Source organism: Corella eumyota, chromosome 3 (genome assembly GCF_963082875.1).
Source record: "Corella eumyota chromosome 3, kaCorEumy4.1, whole genome shotgun sequence".
Lineage (NCBI taxonomy): Eukaryota > Metazoa > Chordata > Ascidiacea > Phlebobranchia > Corellidae > Corella > Corella eumyota.
This window is the reverse complement of record NC_137492.1, coordinates 7,606,660-7,623,806: the sequence shown is the minus strand read 5'-3', so window position 1 is coordinate 7,623,806 and position 17,147 is coordinate 7,606,660. Positions and strand designations below refer to the sequence as shown.

Genomic DNA, 17,147 nt, shown 5'->3' with positions numbered 1-17,147 from the left:
TTAAAGGGTTACGTAGTGAGTACGGATCGACTTGTACCAGAGTACGAATCGCCTCGTGCACATCGACCTGAGTACGGATCGACTGGCAACCAAGTTACTGGTAGCTTTTTATAGTTGCAGCTTTCTAAACGATTTTAAAAAATTGTCAAAATTTGGTTTGTTTTCAAATTGTCGAAAATATGAAGTTGATATAAGCTAAGGTCGACTTTAACTTCAAAATAAAAAACAAAACTACGTTTCTGTTTAGCAAGAACAATCACAACTAAAAAATTAAACGGTGCCAGTCATGCGTTATATCAGCAAAACAATTTATTAATTTATTAAATATCCCCAATGGTGGGAGATGGAACAGATGCTGTGTAAACGGTACAAATTCCTAGTAGAACGCAAAATGCTTGTGGGGTCTTCTCAGAATATCAGTTCATATTGGTCTTTCTAGGCTTTAAAGTCATTTTCGGGGGTATATTACGATTGTACCGGGGCATCTTACGATTTAAAAACACATTTTACTGGCAATGAGAAATTTTTTAATTAACAGCCTCAAATCTATACTCTTTATTGAAACTTGATTCTTAATTTGAAAAAAAATTACTCAAAATTTCGGTAAAATAGCTCTTTTAAAATTTTGGTTTTCGGGGAAGTATTCCGTTACAAAGTTTACGATGCAATGGTGCAATGCCGACAAAGCATGCTGACGCAAAAAGGTAATAACTATGTATTGTTATAGAAATAAAGTTAATTATGCTGATTTGTTAGTTTATATTGTTTCTTTCTTCATTTCTTAATTGCAACATAATCAGCTGAGTAGACAATTAAAAAAGGACGATAGCATTTAATTAAACTACCAGCAAAAGACAAGTTGTATAATATTACTGTTTGTGTTATTTATTCCTTATTAGATTAGAATCATATCAATTAATGCAATGAAGGAAGCTGATGGCATAGAAATGGCAGAACCCACAGATAATACTGTAACCTTACTGGAAAACTCTGAACAAAATGAAATTAGCATCAAAAAACTAGACAGAAACATGTTGGGAATTTACCTGAAAACGGCTACTTTGGCAATTGCATTTTTTGTTTATGTAAGTAAGTTATTAAAATACTCAAAAAATAATATTATATATATATATATATATATATATATAACATATTAGTTCATTTGTATAAAAAGCATTGTGTAATTGGTATATTAAATCTGTTTAATTTTTGGTCAATGATTTGTTTATATTTTTAGGGTTTTGATTTAATTATACTGGGCTTAGCACTTCCCACATTGGCAGAAAACATGAAAAAAACAATTGCAGATCTTTCCCCTTGTTTAATTGCTAGAGGAGTCGGATTTCTTTTGGGTTCAATGTCAACTGGTCTAATTGAAGGGTAAGCAAAATATACTGTTTTAGAAATAACACAAATTTTTTATTTAGTTGGATTTTATATTTGTTAAATATTTTAAATAATTATTAAAACTAGATTTTATTGTGATGATTTACATGTGTTAAAATTTATATTCAGTTTTAGTTAAAAAAACAGCCTAAACATAGAGTAACATCAGTTACCTTAACCCAGTCTCGAGTTGCTTATGGCAGAAGTATTATTAATAATAATTGCCCTATAAGTAAGCTGCTGATTAAGTGTTGACTCAGCAGAAGTTCATACTGTTTATAGCGCTTCAATCAAGGGTGCTACAGCATAAGAGCAGTGGGAATCAAACCCTGAACGCAATATGTAGTTAAGCCTAGAGTCTGACCACTACACCATGCTGCTGGTCCCAGTACACCTAATTTTTGGTGAGGGAATAAATATGTAAACACATTCAATTTTTTTATAGTCGAGTAGATGTCCAAATAACCATTAGTATTGGTTTAATTCTGATGTCAATTGGTTTATTTTTTTCTCCAATAATCCTTAACTTACCAAGTTTAATTTTCTTTTCTTTTCTTGCATCTTATGGATTAGGAGCTTTTGAAACAGGCATGTATACAAAATTTATCCAATAATTAATAACTGTTAAGTTTAAAGCATTTAAAAATTTCTTTTTTTAATTATTTTTGTAGAAACATAAAATTTAAATACAGTTTTTTTTATGTTAGTTGGTAATGTATTTTGCTTAAAACTGTGGGGAAAAAAGGCAAACTCAGTGTTACAAACGCTTCATTTTTTCTACTGTTTTGGATGTCTAATTTGCCCTATTGCTACAAATCCTTTCCTAAATGAACCACAACCAATTAATTACAGCATTATTGTAAATGGTAAGTTTTGTCAAATTGTAAAAATTTTGACGTGCAAGTTATTTAAATTAATAGTCTTCACCATATTATATATATATAGGCTATACAATACAAAAATATATATGTATTTAAGGTTTAACCTAAATATATCTAACTGTTATTGTCATTTATTTTATCAAATACTAATTGGTTGTTTTCATGTGTCTTTGGTATATAAAATACATTGGTTTTTATATTGATTATATATATATATACTAAACTTTTTAATTTTGAAATTTTTTAGAATCTGCACCACCAGTATTTCGTGATGTAATATTAATGCAAGGAACAAATATTCCTTATCTAAGTGGTGTATACATAATTGTATCTATTAGTGGTTTAGTTGTTGCTGGATGTTTTATTCTTCTTAAATTCATGTTCAATACTGAATATGCTGAAAGCACAAAGGAAGCAAGAAAACAAGAAAATAAAATTTTTAGGTTAAAATTTTAATTTTTATATTAAAAAGTATACTAGAGCGTCAATTCAATTAACAGCATTTTAATATGTTTAACAGATGCCTAATTTATCTGTTTTTAGATACACAGTTCTTGCCATTTTCTTTTTCCTATTTTTTTTCTATGTCGGGGTATATTTGACTTTTACAACATTTTTGTATGCATTTGCAATCAGTAACATACCCGGTGCTCAGTATTCAAGAAATGAGGCCTCTAACCTTAACACTGTGTTTCTTACTTCAATGACAGTTGGACAATTCATCGCTATTCTAATGGCATTAAAATTTTCACCAAAAGGTTTTTAAAATCTTATATTATAAAAAATCACTTATTTTGAATAAAATTTAAAATGTACTAACACTAAATAAATGGTTGTCATTTATTTTTAAATACCTATTTAATATAGTTTTTAATATCTTTACAAATTTTAGTATATAATAATAAGAAATTTTTTAATAACTGACAGCGTCGTATGGTAGTCAGAACACTTGCTACCCTACATGAAATCGTGGGTTCGATCCCCACTGCTCTCATGCTATAGCGCCCTTGAGTAAGGCACTGTCAACAGTATGAACATCTGCTGAGCCAGCACCTAATCAGCAGCTTAATTATTGGGCAATTATGATTTGTAATATTCCAAACTGCTAAAGGCAACTCGAGGCTGGGTTGGGGTAACATATGTAGTTTCTCTAGGTCAGGAAGTCAATCCCATATTGAGGAAATATATAAAAAAATGTTTATAAATATATAGTTGTAATTTTTTTTAGTAAACCTTCTGTTAAGTATGGTTATATCAACTTTTGCTGCTGTTGCATTTTTGTTTTTGCCATTTTATGATGATGAGAAATTTATTTTTTGGATCTTAGTCGGGGTATTTGGGTTTTTTTCAGCTAGTATTTATGGAAATTGTTTCTTGTGGGCACATACATACATAATAGTAGATGAACGGTAAGTAAAGTATTATAGATAAAACAAAACAAAAATAAAATTTAATTAAAGTCAGATCGAAATTTTTTTTTGTGCCAAGCAAATGGTTTTAGTTTTAAAATTATAATAAAAGTGACAGAAATGTACAAAGAAGGTATTTAAAAATTTAGATACCATACATAAGAAGTGATTAATAACATCTAGCTTATAAAAATCGAAGTTACTTGAATTACAATTTAGTCTAGTAGTTATGAAGTAAGAATAAGTAATTTCAAATTCAAGTTTAAAAAAACTAAAAGAGGTATGGATTCACTTTTTTCGGTGCTTATAAACTTTGCATATTATTTATAAACAAAACCAAAATTTTTTTTTAGGGCTTCCAGTGTGTTCATCGTTGGTGCATCATTTGGTGAAATGCTTTTACCGCTATTAGTTGGATTACTCTTTGATGAAAACCCAATGAGGTTTTTGTATATCATATTTGGATACTTTGTTGCCTTATTCCTTGTTTTTATAACTGGTGTATTTGTGGCAGATACCCTAAAAAAAAGACTAAAAAAGTAAGTAATGTTTAACATCTTTAAGTTTTATTTTATTAAACTTAATTTTTATTGTAGGCCTGTCGATATTGCAAATCAGAATGAAAATGAAATCATCAATCTTCCAAGTCATGACAGTGAAGATGTGGTGACTTAATTCAATGTAAAATAATTTTAATATTCTTTTTCTTTTTAACTTACTTTTTAACACCATTTTTTAACAGCATTTTTAAACTTCTAACTCTAGTGTAGTTAATATATCACAATTATTATGCAAGTCTTTTTTAGTGTATTGCAATAGGTGGGCACAGTTAACCAATCTTCGTTAAATTCATTACACAATATGTTAGCTTCATTAACTTTAATTATTGAAATTATATGCAATGTAACTAGGGTTATTAATAACAGTTAACGTTGCAACCCTTTCCCATCAAAAGCAGTTTAGTTAAACTTTTAAATTAAGAAGAAAATTTAAACGAATAGTTTTCTTTGGCCAACTTGTGGTTATTAAAAAAATGTGGTGTACATGGGGTTGTGATGTCATTTTTCCTTACCACCCTGCCTACCCCATCTTCTTGAAATTTATTAGCTTAGATTTAAAAAACTGAAATAACGAACCTATATTAACAGAAGCACAATTTATCAAAAGTTTAACAGGTTCCATAATAATTTTCAAAGTTAAATTTTTATGCAAAAGTTAACTTTGTTAATTAACAATTAGCGGGTTAACGGTGCCCACCTTTGTTATTCCAATAGTTTTTTTTTCACAATTTTGTTACACAACATGCATTGTACATCTTAAAACACATTTATTTAGCCTTACCTATACAACATAATATTGGTTTGTTCTGTACACAAATTATTTTTTAATAGTTTAATAATGTATATATATATATACATTTTTCTATACTAACTACATAACATAAATCCTGTATATGCCTTAATATAAAATAGTGTCTTATAAGTTAATATTTTTTAAAATAATTTATTGATGTGCCTTAATTTAAGCAATAAGAGTTATTTTTGTGTTGTCATTATTATATTTATATTCGATCGTTTTGGTGGCTTTTTTAGTAGTGTTATAGTTACAAGGTAATTGTTGTATTTGACAAGTATATTATAAGAAAAACTTTTTTTTTAGGTAAAAATGCAAATTTAATATTGATTCTTCTTGTATAACAGAGTCATACCTTATTTTCAATAATTCTATACTAATCCATTATCCAAAATATAACAATTCTAACCATTTAAACGTTTATATTAGTAGTCTAAACTTTTATTAGCCACAAGCAAAAGTAACTTAAATATTGCAGAATTTACGTTAAATATTTTCTGATTCCGAAAAACGTCAAGTTTGTGTTTCTAAACAAACTATTTCTGTATTGGTATCTGAAGGTTTGCGCCTAAAAAATAACATAAGAAAACTTTATTAATGCATAATAATAGTATAGGTAGATATTTCAGATTCTCTAGCTTAATGTGTTGCAATATTGATAAGAACAGGATGTTTACATAGTATTGATTTGCTGTATGTTTCCTAAACAGAAATTATTTTGTTAGTACATTCTGTGGCCTATTTTGATGTTTAAGTTATAAGCTACCTTTTATATTTAGACCCAGTATTTTTGGCTACTGTATTACCAAATAGAAAGACTGCCAACGCGAGGAAAATATAAGTGCAAATAAAATACAGAAAATACATTGGATGTGCATCGATAAAAATACCAAGTAATAATGGAAGAACCATTTCACCACAGGACCCTGCTATTATAAATATGCACGAGGCTCTGTAAAACAAAAAAGTAAACGTTTTGCCATTGAAATTTTACTGTACTTTTATAAAAAGATATTTCTAAGTCTTGATCGGTGTATATATCCAAGTCATCTACTTACCTTTCGTTCACAGCTATATATTTATTTGCCCACGAGTAAAAGAAACCGTAAATACTTGGAAGGAAAAGGCCATGTATTGCCATTAATACCCAAAAGATTGCAGCGTAATTTGTGTAGTAAGGAAAGAATAGTAAACCGATTGAACAAACCAAAACAACTGTCATGTTCAATGTTATATTAACTGTAAAACAAATATTTACAATGCTTAAGTTACTTCGAATAAGCATATATTAGGATTTAGGAATCATACATACATCTGGCCGAAAACTTTTTTGCCATGAATATAGATAAGAATTGCCCAACTGTATCGCCAACTAGATACACTGTGTTAAGATTAGAAGCTTGATGTTTGGTATACCTAGCCCCAGGAATATCACTTACTGCAAAGGTGTATAAAAATGTTGTCACTGTTAAATAGGCTCCGACGTATAAGAGAAATAAAAAGAACATGAACACCAGAATTTTGTGTCTGAAAATGTTAACAAATGGTTAAAAGTTAACCACCATTATAGTGTAGTGGTCAGAACACTTGGCACCACAACAAGAGCTCTTGTGTTCGATTCCAACTGCTCTCATGCTGTTGCTTTCTTGAGTAAGTCGCTAAAAACGGTATAAAAAAAATAACCTCTTGCTGGCCAACAGTATACTTTGTATTCATTTCTCTTACAGAACTAAAACTTTTTTTAAAGAAAATACCTAAACCATTTGTTAATTTCTTTTTCTGGTTCTTCTTCAAGGAGACTTGAAGCTGTTTTAAAGTAGAATTTGAGAAAAAAGAAATATAACGATACACAAAAACCCAACCCTGCAATGATGATGTATATAATGCTCACGTAAGGTAGGTTTGTGCCTCCAACATATATTACATCACGAAATACCACACTACCTAGAACAAGCGGATTTAAGTAAGTGTATTTTTAAATGTATATTCTACAAGTCTAACCCATTAAAAACATCACCCTTGAACAAGTTTACCCTGTCTTAAACAGGTTCGCGGGTTTGATTCCCACTGCTCCCATTCTGTAATACCTTCAAGTAAGCCGTTATTAACGCAATCAACTTCTGCAGTCAACACCTTATCAGCCCTCTAATTATCGGGCGAATATAATCTATATTATTTCAAACTGCTGATTTCAACTTTGACTTAATCTAAATGTTACTCTATGTTTAAGTCATAAAGTCGACCTTTCTACATCGAGGAAAAATAAATATAAGAAAAAAAGTTAGTTTTAGAGAAAAATTAATGCAAAAAAGACACATTTAGAAAGTTTAAGTCGTTTGAGAAATGTTAAGGACTTTATAGTTACCGTTGTTTAAAGTTGTATTCTGTGGTTCGTTAAGAAAATATTTTGCTGTAAGAGGTGACGCCAGACATCCAAGACAGAAGAAAAAATGTAGAATTTGAAGAATAGTTTGTGCTTGCTCCCCCCATAGTTTTATACAGAACACATTTCCAACTAAAAAGTTTACAAAATTAATGTTTTGATGTATAAATTGTAATTGTAACATAATGCGGATACTTTTCAAGAAAATGGTATTGTTGACTAGGTTTTCAGATAACAAATGTGACTCTTATATCCTCCCTATATCATATTACTTACTAAGCTTGATATATTTAATATACAATACTACTATTAGGAAATTTACAAACCAGTTTCAAATGCTCCTAACCCAAACGAACTAATAAACGAGAATACAATTAGAGATGCAAAGTTTAAGATGATTGGAACGAAAACCAAACCAATTGACATAATTGACATGGCTAGTGATACGACTAACTCTATATCCATGCGTCTAAAAATAATAAATATGTGTGAATAGGTTATGTCATAACTTTAAATAATTTCATAACCAGAATGTGAAATTATCTGGTAAAGTTTAAAGGCGTAAATTTTGCAATATGCATCAACATATTTGTTTTAAGTTTGACTTAATTCGGTACTTTAAGATAACAAGTAGAAAGTAAAACGGTTAGTGGTACAGTAAAGCATAACGAAACCTGGGCGGCTTTGTAGATATGTAAAGAGAAATTAACTTATAATAATCTTGTCGAATTTAAACATATTTGTTTTATTGATTAATTGGCGATACTGCAAATCAACAATCTAAAAATTGAAAAATTACCGTTAAGACTGAAACACGGAAACTACATTTACTAAATGAACTTGCTATCTATTGGCGCATATAAAACCGAAAATTCAAAATCTAAAATGTATGCAGTTGCTTGTCAAATTAGCTTACCCATTTGCTAGTCCAACAGTCAAAGATCCAGATAAAAACCCAGCACCTCTTGCAACCACAGCTGGCGAAAGTTCGGAAACTGTTTTCTTCATATTCTCAGCTAAAGTAGGTAGTGCCAGTCCATATATTATTAAGTCGTACCCCTAAATATTTTGTACAAAACTACATTTTAGTCTATTTAATTAAATATCATCGGTTGGTTTTTGACAAAATTGTTAAACAAGCAATAAATTATAAATTGCGTATGTTTAGTACTAGTATGTGCTGTTGGAATACTTACAAATATAAAGTAGGCCATAGACAGTGCCACAGTTTTCAAATTTCTGCTCAAGTTAACATTCTTTTGGGTGCCTTTTATCTGTACTACGTCGACTAGTTTCTGTTCTATGAACAAGCTGGAAACTTTTGGATATTTCTTTACCTCGTCCATATCGATGTTTTCAATATTTACAGTATTTTCCATACAGGTATGTAGTTTTTTAACGAACAGTAAAAACCTAGGAAAAACTGTGGAAGTAAATAAACATTTCATTTCATCATTTTGCTGACTAAGCATTGTGTTATTACGAAAAATAGTTTTGTCTAATGTCATTTAGCTTGTTGTCGTTACACTAAGTTAAAAATTAACTACATTGTTCAACTCTCAGTAAAAACTTAACTTAAAGTAGTGCAAAACAAAAACAACAGCACCTTAATTAACTTTACGCTCCATTTACTGCAGCATAGACAGAAATAATATATCTTATTTTGCGATTTTTTTATCAACATTGCACTTGTATAATACTTAGTATGCCATGTTAAAATTGTTATTGAATCGGCACATTTCCTAAAAACCTAGTTTAACAACATTATGTTGTTTTCTGACATAATAACAAAGTGATTAGTCAACTGAGTTTATTGCAAACATTGATCTAATTTTATGTGAAATTGATTTGTATTATCAAATACGTTTTGTTAAAGCGGTTTGTTTGGTTAGGTTATTTTCAAAACATTGTGCATAATGTTTTTTAATCTAATCAAAAATTCTTCAATAGCCTATGGCAAAATACAAAAAATATTTTCATTAAGTTTACGGTTTTGTAACTGTTGGAATGTTGTTGGCAATATTTGCGCAGTACTTTTCAAGAAAAAAAATTACAAAATTTTTGCCGTTTATTTAATTGTTATTAAGTGTATAGTAAAAAAATAACAATATATTACAGTATTGTATAAAAAAATGCTTATTTAATGTTTATTTTTTAATATGATAATGGTTTGATAAATCCTTATTTTGTTTAATTACAAAAAAAAATTAAACTTTTCTTGTTTAAAATGTATCTAAAAGTTGCATATATTAAAGTTAGAACATTTGGGCTTGATCTCACATTTGCAACTAAAAAAACTTTAACCGTTAGCTTTATTTATCAACATTTGGATTCTGTTTAAAACCAAAATAAAATATAAAAGTAAAGATATATATTGTTTTGTACGTTTATTATAGTTCGTCGAACAAAGTAAACTCAAAAAATTATTATTAATACATTAATATGTCAATATTTTAATAAAAAATAAAAATTTAATATTATAAAATACACAAATCTAAGATTTCGAACCATAATAATAATAATGACAATAACAATATGTTTTGAAATCTAAAATTTTGGAACCATAATAACGCTTAAATATATTTTAAAGTCGTGCTTGATTTTTTAACGTCGTGTTTGATAACTGCATGCTTGATTTACAGCTGCTTACGCAGAAATTTAATACCTATTTTTACGCTTTTAGCCTATATAGAAAAGTCCATACGACAAAGCTGAATTTTTACACTATCCAAGCTAAGCTAAAAAAGGGTGTTAAAACATATTATATGCAAAACTTAGCTTTAATTTAAAGCAAATTTTTTACACTGATTACAAATTGGTATTATTATTTAAGGCAACTTTTTGTTGCCGTTAGTGAACCAGTAAAACCCATAACTTTGTCTAGTTTGATTGTGCAAAATCATAAAATCAATTTAACGTTAAATGCGTAACATGTAACATAACCATTTAAATCAGTTTAGATATTTTAGTTGTTATATAAAGACAAAATAAGATTAGCCTAGCCTACTACAGTATTAAAATTAAAAAATATAAAAACTTTCAAACTAAGAAAAATTTTGGCACATTTTCTAAAACATCGTTAATTTGTTTCTAACCGACCTCAATAGAATCTTTGTTAGACCTAAAAATCATTAAAGTCTTTTGATTAAAACAGGACAATATTATTATTAATGAAAAAAATTATTTATATTATTAAGTGTCATATAAATAATTCTGATATTTACATAAATAGCCTTATTTATTAACCTTTGTATTTTTGATCCATAATTTCTTGCAACCTTGACTGCAGATAGATATATAACAAGCATTAGTGCAACATACAAAAAAATACTGTAAAGAAAATACTTCGGATGTGTATCGATAAAAAAACCAAGTATTACTGGAAGAATCATTTCACCACAGGACCCTCCTACTATAAATATACTTGAAGCTCTGTAAAAGTTGTAGAAATAAGGTGAGCAATATCGAGAATTTATTATACTCTTGGGCTTTATTTAATACTTACCTTCCATTAACTACAATGTATTCATTTGACCAAGCGTAAAGAAACCCATAAATACTAACAAAAAATGAGCCAAGAAGTACAATCGTTATCCAGAATACAGCTGTATAGTCGGTGTAATAAGGAAAAAAAAGCAAAACAGTTGAAGAAATCAAAACAACTGACAGATTCAATGTTAGATTCACTAAAAAACATATTTAGTTAAACCAAAAGCTTTTTTGATTTTTTTCGTTCAAGACTGATTCAAACAATTTTTTAGAAACTAGCACAATACCTGTTGTAGAAAACTTTTTTGCCATAAAAATGGCCAAAAATTGTCCGACAGTTACCCCAACTAGATAGACTGTATTAAGATCAGAAGCTTGGTTTTTTGTATAACCAGCTCCAGGGATATCACTTACAGCAAAGGTGTATAAGAATGTTGTCACAGTTAGGTGTATTCCGATAAGGAGAAAAAATAAAAAGAACATGCACGCCAGTATTTTATATCTAAAATCAAACAGTAAATGTAACATGGTTTAAAATTCATGAAATTTTATTGTCAATACGCTCTAATTAAAGAACATATTAACAACTTCACCAATTTAATAAGCATTTAATTAGGTGATACTTTATAACACTACCTAAAGCACTGATTAGTTTCTTCTTTTGTTTCTTCCTTGGCAATACCAGAAGTTGATTTAAAAAAAAATTTAAGGAATAAGAAAAACAACGATATGAAAAATCCAACCCCAGCAATGATAATGTATATAATGCTTACGTAAGGTAGGTTTGTGTCTCCAACATATATGATATCACGGAAGACCTCGCTACCTAAAACATTAATTATTTTACCTGCTTTTGTTTTTTTTTGGCGTCTATGTGCAATGATAAAGAAATGTAAATAGCGTAGACACCATAAATATACGACCAAGTAGGCTAACTACCGTTGTTTGACGTGGTGTTTTGCACTTCGTTAAGAAATGGCTTAGCTGATAAGGGTGAAGCCATAAAACCAAGACATCCAATAAACTGTAAAACTTGCAACGCAATCTTGGCTTTCTTGCCCCAAAGTTTTATACAAAATACGTTAGAAACTAGAAAATGAAAATAAAAGTTAAACATTACTTCTGTAATGAAGAGGGGAAAAAATAAGCGTGTTTTGACTATATGCGTAGAAAAACCTTAAAAAAAACTTAAAAAAAACACTTTTAGACAAAAAAAAATTTTAAATTACATTTTTTATTTACCTGTTTGATATCCACCTAATCCTAATGAACTAATAAAAGTGAAAGTAAGAAAAGCTGCAAAGTTTTGAAAAATTGAAACAAAAAATAAACCGAATGAAATTACTGCCATGGAAAGCGATATAGACAATTCAATATCCATATTTCTAAAAGTAAAAGGGGTCTGTTTTGTTTGGTATATGTTTATCTTGTAAACTTTTTTTGTTATAAGGTTAATTTATATCTTTTGTAAAATAAAATCAGTTCTGAACATTTGTGTTACTGGCATAAAAAAGTGTTTTAAAATTGCATTACAAGAAATGCCGGCAGCGTGGTGTAGTAGTAGGAACACTACAACACTTGCTACGTCACATGAAGTCGTAGGTTCAATTCCAACTGCTCTAATGCTGTAACGCTCTCGCATAAGGCGCTATAAACGGTATAAACCCCTGTTTAGCCAACACCTAATTACTTCATTAGCAGCATAACCATCAGGTAATTAATATCTATAATATTCCAAACTGCCACGGGCAACTCGGGACTGGGTCGGAGTAACTGATGTTACTCTATGTTTAGGTAGCGCATTCGACCTTTTTACATCGAGAATAACTATATACAAAAAATAAAATAAAACTTATGTAGATTGGCTTACCCTTCCGTTAGTCCAATAATAAGAGATCCCAATAAAAAACCAGCTCCCCTTGCAATTAAAGCAGTCGAAAGTTCTGAAACAGTTTTTTTCATATTTTCAGCTAACGTGGGTAGAGCCAATCCATATATTATAAGGTCAAAACCCTAGAAAAAAGTTATTTAATTTTCAATACATGTAAAAGTGGAAGTTTTAAAAACTGTTATATTATGCTAACAATACTTACATATATGAATTGAGCCAAACTTAGTGCAAAATACTTTAAATTCCGATTAATTAAGCTGACATTCTTACACTTGTCTGTCTCTAGTTTACGGTCTCCTGAATTTTGTATTATAAACAAACTAGATGGAGTTGGAGATATCTGTAACTCATCTTGACTAATATTTTTTGAATTTTCGTTACTTAAATTTGCCATTTTTCTGTATTGACAAAAATGCTTAAACACAAACGATTTGTTGGCTTGTTAGATTTGATTACTAAGCTATAAGTTTATTACACAACATGTTGTTTTACATAACAGATTAGGTAAATTTTAAGTAGAAATACTGCAAAACAATTATATGGTAATAAAACACTGCAGTAAACCCAAAAGTTTACTTAAATTTATATTATTGTGTACACATTGACCTATTTACACAGTTTATTTTACCTATATGTTACCTCGAACCTTAACGATAAGCAAATAATGGTAAAACTAAGTGTGCATAACCTGCAGTTTTTGCAACCGTTTCGGCTAATAATTTTTTAAAAACCTTATTAGGTAATGCCTTTATAGTAGTTTGTCCTACATTTGTTAAATCGTATTTTTGAGTTTAAAATACAACTTTTTCCTGAAACGTCTTTATGTATTTTTTGTCTTTTATGTTATATTTAATAATAATCATAAATTTTTCTGAAAATAATTTATTACATTATTATAATTTATTAAAATTAACAAACTTTGCGAAATCTTTGCGAAAAAAATTGCATTATTAATTTGTAAACAATTAAATCGTTAAGTTTTTGTTTCTAAACAAGCCTCTTCTTCTTTTGATTTTGAATCATCTTTATTCCTAATAAAACATTAAGTTGAGCGCTTTATTAGTTATTCAAGTTTTGCTATTACTAATATATTTTTTGTATAAAATATATTTTCGAACACCTGGCTTCAATATATAAGGTCCTGGGTTCGATTACTCTTGCTCTCATGCTGTAGCGCATTAAATTAAGGGGCTTTAAACGGTATGAACTCCCACTGAAACAGCACTTAATCAGTAACTTTATAATAGGACAATTATAATCTTTAATATTCAAAACTGCCAAAGGCAACTCAAGACTGGGTCGGGGTAATCGATGTTACTCTATGTTTAGGTCGTAAAGTCAACCTTTCCAGATCGAGGATAAATAAATGTAAAAAAAAGTTTAGCAAAAAGTTGGATAGTTTTACAATTGGAATTTTATTTACCTTTGTTTTTTCGATCCATAATTTCTTGCTACCTTAACACCAATTAAACACGTTACAATCATCACAGCAACATACAAACATAAAGAATACAAGAAATACATTGGATGAGTGTCGATAAAAATACCAAGCAATAAAGGAAGAACCATTTCACCACAGGACCCTCCTATTGTAAATATGCTAGATGCCCTGTTAAATATTGTTAATAAAATGTTTTTTGCTACTAGATTATAAAGTGTTGTTTGGTTATCATCTTAATATTGTTTTTAAACAAAGAAAAACAGTTTTTTAGCAAGGGTTTGCTTTTACAGACCTCGTTACGCAATTTTTATGTTTACTATACCAACCTTCCATCCACAACTATATATTCATTTGCCCATGAATAGAAAAATCCATAAATAGGAGAAAGAAAAACACCGTGTATTACTAGAATAACCCATAAAATTGCCATAGTTTCGGAGTAGTAAGGAAGAAATAGTAACGCGATAGAGCATAGCAAGACAACCGTCATATTCAACGTGATGTTTGCTAAATGAAAACGTTAGTTTTATTATATACATTAATAAAAGATATTTAAGTTAAAAATATTTGTTTCTTTAATTGGAACATATTTACCTGCAGGAGAAAACTGCTTTGCCATGAAAATAGATAAAAATTGCCCGACAGTTACTCCAACTAGATACACTGTATTTAGATCAGAGGCTTGGTCTTTCGTATACCCAGCTCCAGGAACATCACTTACAGCAAAAGTATATAGAAACGTTGACATTGTTAAGTATGTTCCAATAAAAAAGAAAAATATAAAAAACAGAATGGCGAGTAGTTTGATCCTAAACACAAAAAATAGTTAGCTATGTAATTACGACTTTGTTACAACTGTTTAATTGTAAAGTACCTAAACCATTTGTTATTTTTTTCTCCAGTTTCTTCCTCAACCATACCTGAAGCTGATTCGAAAAAGAATTTAAGGAATAAGAAGTACATTGCTATTGCCAAACCTACTAAGGCGATGATGATGTAAATAATGCTAACGTAAGGCAGGTTTGTGTCTCCAACGTATATTATATCACGAAATACATCGCTATCTGTAATTGTTAAATGCAAGCTTAATAAGGCATAGAAGTTCTGGATTTACAATTAAATTGGATTACTGGTACTTTAAGGTTTTAAAAAAACATAGCAAGAACCGTTAAGTACAAGAAAAAATTGGCGAGAACTGTAGGTTACGAGAGAAAATCGGCAAGGACCTTAAAGTACAAGTAAGAATTAGCAAGGACCGTAAAGTGCAAAAGAGAATTAGCTAGAACCGTAAAGTACGAGTGTTTTTTAGAGATCTAAAAATTTTAACAAAACTGTAATCATACAAATTATAACACAAACAATCAATAATATTGTTATAGGTATTACCGTTGTTTAAAGTAGTGTTCTGAACGTCGTTAATAAAAGGCTTAGTTACCAAGGGGGAAGCCACGCATCCAAGACAGAAGAAAAAATGTGTAACTTGAAGAACTATTTGTGCTTTGTCGCCCCACAGTTTAATACAAAACACATTTCCAACTAAAATATATATTTTTTTATTTGAATTCAGTATTACAAATATTTATTTTAAATACTTACCAGTTTCAAATGCGCCTAAACCAAACGATGTCATGAAAGAGAAGACTAAAAGAGATGCGAAGTTTATGATAATTGGAATACAGAATAGGCCAATTGACAATAATGTAAGTGCCAACGAGATTGCCAATTCAATGTCCATAAACCTAAAAAAAAAATTGTTTTAAAAAATTAAAAAGAATTTGAAACTTTAAAATATTATAACTAAAATATACCCTTCTGTGAGACCTATGGCAATAGAGCCTACTAAAAAGCCGGCACCTCTCGCGAATATAACTGGTGAAAGTTCTGTGATTGTTTTCTTCATGTTTTCTGCCAAAGTCGGTAAAGCTAAACCCCATATAATAAGATCAAAACCCTGTAGAATAGATGAAATTAAAGTTAAGTATATATCAAATAATAAACTGTAGTAATTTGCAAAAAAAGAGTTAAAAAAGATTTATATTTAAAGGCAAAACTTTGTTGTTAAACTTAATACAATATAAAAACGTAGCACTTTAACAACATTTATTTAATGAATCATTTACTAATATAAATATAGTAAGCTATTTGTAGCAACTTTAATTTCACAAACAAAATCATTTTAAATAAATATTTAAAACTTACCGACATAAAAAATCCCATTGCAAGTGCAATAGTCTTTAGATTTCTGCTTAATTTTACATTTTCTCGATTGCTTTTTATTTCTACTTCGTTATTTTGTTGTTGTTTTATAAACAAACTTGAACTTGTCGAAGGTATTTCTTGTTTTTCTTCGCTAACATGTGATATATCTTCATTACTAATGTCTGACATTATATATATTTATATCCTACTTATTTGCCGTCGTCTTTAATACTAAATGAAGCAATGAAAATATTTTGAATAAAGGTATTGAACTTTGATATGTGTTTTGTTTACCTATTTCAGTTACCTAATATATAAACGCAATAATCGACAAAAATATGAAACGAGTAATCTTTTAAAGTACTTGCACGGAAGTACCTGACGCAATATATTGCAACTTGCTATTTTTTTGAAAAGATGAAGATGGGGGTGTGTAAAAGCCGCCCCTTAAAATGTTAATAAGTGATTTGTGCTGAAGAGCTTTTGACTGTGGATATATGTGATAACTGGCACACCTTTCTTGCTTTACAATTATACATTCAATATGTTAAAGGCCTCAGTTTTAGTAATATCCTCAAATTGAATTACGGTCCGCTGAATTTATATTTTTGACATCATCGGCCTCAAAAACTCGATAATATAATTAATATCATGTATTATATAAAAACACTACCATTTGTGGTGACTACATGATATTTATAAAATTTTTGAAAAC

The 17,147-nt window shown here is 29.3% G+C and overlaps 4 protein-coding genes across 7 annotated transcripts; 1 reads left to right on the top strand and 3 right to left on the bottom strand.

Moving 5' to 3' along the window:
* Nucleotides 1–603: 603 nt before the first annotated feature.
* Nucleotides 604–5,254, top strand: LOC145745231 (sodium-dependent glucose transporter 1A-like). Of its 2 annotated transcripts, XM_082563239.1 has the most exons (10): nucleotides 604–704; nucleotides 900–1,085; nucleotides 1,238–1,380; nucleotides 1,832–1,974; nucleotides 2,094–2,252; nucleotides 2,515–2,710; nucleotides 2,811–3,025; nucleotides 3,496–3,676; nucleotides 4,030–4,215; nucleotides 4,273–5,254. In XM_082563239.1, the coding sequence occupies exons 2-10, from the start codon at nucleotides 924–926 to the stop codon at nucleotides 4,349–4,351; spliced, it is 1,464 nt and encodes a 487-aa protein (XP_082419365.1). In that variant the 5' UTR covers nucleotides 604–704; nucleotides 900–923; the 3' UTR covers nucleotides 4,352–5,254. The 2 variants fall into 2 exon arrangements, with proteins under 2 accessions (XP_082419365.1, XP_082419366.1); XM_082563240.1 differs by lacking the exon at nucleotides 604–704 and having other exon boundaries at nucleotides 965–1,089.
* Nucleotides 4,076–8,852, bottom strand: LOC145745229 (solute carrier family 60 member 1-like). 2 transcript variants are annotated; one of them, XM_082563238.1, is made up of 10 exons: nucleotides 8,609–8,852; nucleotides 8,329–8,471; nucleotides 7,739–7,881; nucleotides 7,395–7,544; nucleotides 6,784–6,973; nucleotides 6,342–6,556; nucleotides 6,088–6,268; nucleotides 5,796–5,981; nucleotides 5,515–5,597; nucleotides 4,076–4,195 (listed from the first exon to the last, which is right to left on the bottom strand). In XM_082563238.1, exons 1-9 carry the CDS (start codon nucleotides 8,789–8,791, stop codon nucleotides 5,543–5,545), a joined length of 1,446 nt encoding a protein of 481 aa, XP_082419364.1. In that variant the 5' UTR covers nucleotides 8,792–8,852; the 3' UTR covers nucleotides 4,076–4,195; nucleotides 5,515–5,542. The 2 variants fall into 2 exon arrangements, with proteins under 2 accessions (XP_082419364.1, XP_082419363.1); XM_082563237.1 differs by lacking the exon at nucleotides 4,076–4,195 and having other exon boundaries at nucleotides 5,206–5,597.
* Nucleotides 8,853–9,973: 1,121 nt separating this feature from the next.
* LOC145745638 (sodium-dependent glucose transporter 1A-like) lies at nucleotides 9,974–13,308 on the bottom strand. 2 transcript variants are annotated; one of them, XM_082563769.1, is made up of 9 exons: nucleotides 12,995–13,308; nucleotides 12,772–12,914; nucleotides 12,144–12,286; nucleotides 11,841–11,990; nucleotides 11,538–11,727; nucleotides 11,189–11,403; nucleotides 10,918–11,098; nucleotides 10,659–10,844; nucleotides 9,974–10,533 (listed from the first exon to the last, which is right to left on the bottom strand). In XM_082563769.1, exons 1-9 carry the CDS (start codon nucleotides 13,184–13,186, stop codon nucleotides 10,503–10,505), a joined length of 1,431 nt encoding a protein of 476 aa, XP_082419895.1. In that variant the 5' UTR covers nucleotides 13,187–13,308; the 3' UTR covers nucleotides 9,974–10,502. The 2 variants fall into 2 exon arrangements, with proteins under 2 accessions (XP_082419895.1, XP_082419896.1); XM_082563770.1 differs by lacking the exon at nucleotides 9,974–10,533 and having other exon boundaries at nucleotides 10,675–10,824.
* A 457-nt stretch (nucleotides 13,309–13,765) lies between these two features.
* LOC145745913 (sodium-dependent glucose transporter 1C-like) lies at nucleotides 13,766–16,621 on the bottom strand. Its single transcript, XM_082564093.1, has 9 exons — nucleotides 16,433–16,621; nucleotides 16,042–16,184; nucleotides 15,830–15,972; nucleotides 15,620–15,769; nucleotides 15,108–15,297; nucleotides 14,828–15,042; nucleotides 14,560–14,740; nucleotides 14,216–14,401; nucleotides 13,766–13,823 (listed from the first exon to the last, which is right to left on the bottom strand). The coding sequence occupies exons 1-9, from the start codon at nucleotides 16,619–16,621 to the stop codon at nucleotides 13,766–13,768; spliced, it is 1,455 nt and encodes a 484-aa protein (XP_082420219.1).
* Nucleotides 16,622–17,147: the final 526 nt, after the last annotated feature.

What these genes read in the sequence shown, in the direction of transcription:
- LOC145745913 (XM_082564093.1), bottom strand. Translation starts at nt 16,621, where the DNA reads ATGTCAGACATTAGTAATGAAGATATATCACATGTTAGCGAAGAAAAA. An exon ending in GCCATAGGTCTCACAGAAGG is followed by an intron (nt 15,973 to 16,041) that starts GTATATTTTAGT and finishes TTTTTTTTTTAG; the next exon opens with GTTTATGGACATTGAATTGG. An exon ending in GAACACTACTTTAAACAACG is followed by an intron (nt 15,298 to 15,619) that starts GTAATACCTATA and finishes TAACAATTACAG; the next exon opens with ATAGCGATGTATTTCGTGAT.
- LOC145745229 (XM_082563238.1), bottom strand. Translation starts at nt 8,791, where the DNA reads ATGGAAAATACTGTAAATATTGAAAACATCGATATGGACGAGGTAAAG. An exon ending in ACTGTTGGACTAGCAAATGG is followed by an intron (nt 7,882 to 8,328) that starts GTAAGCTAATTT and finishes TATTATTTTTAG; the next exon opens with ACGCATGGATATAGAGTTAG. An exon ending in TATATAGCTGTGAACGAAAG is followed by an intron (nt 5,982 to 6,087) that starts GTAAGTAGATGA and finishes TTTGTTTTACAG; the next exon opens with AGCCTCGTGCATATTTATAA.
- LOC145745231 (XM_082563239.1), top strand. Translation starts at nt 924, where the DNA reads ATGAAGGAAGCTGATGGCATAGAAATGGCAGAACCCACAGATAATACT. An exon ending in ATTAAAATTTTCACCAAAAG is followed by an intron (nt 3,026 to 3,495) that starts GTTTTTAAAATC and finishes AATTTTTTTTAG; the next exon opens with TAAACCTTCTGTTAAGTATG. An exon ending in TACATAATAGTAGATGAACG is followed by an intron (nt 3,677 to 4,029) that starts GTAAGTAAAGTA and finishes ATTTTTTTTTAG; the next exon opens with GGCTTCCAGTGTGTTCATCG.
- LOC145745638 (XM_082563769.1), bottom strand. Translation starts at nt 13,186, where the DNA reads ATGGCAAATTTAAGTAACGAAAATTCAAAAAATATTAGTCAAGATGAG. An exon ending in ATTATTGGACTAACGGAAGG is followed by an intron (nt 12,287 to 12,771) that starts GTAAGCCAATCT and finishes TTTTACTTTTAG; the next exon opens with AAATATGGATATTGAATTGT. An exon ending in AAAAAAGTTTTCTACAACAG is followed by an intron (nt 11,099 to 11,188) that starts GTATTGTGCTAG and finishes TATGTTTTTTAG; the next exon opens with TGAATCTAACATTGAATCTG.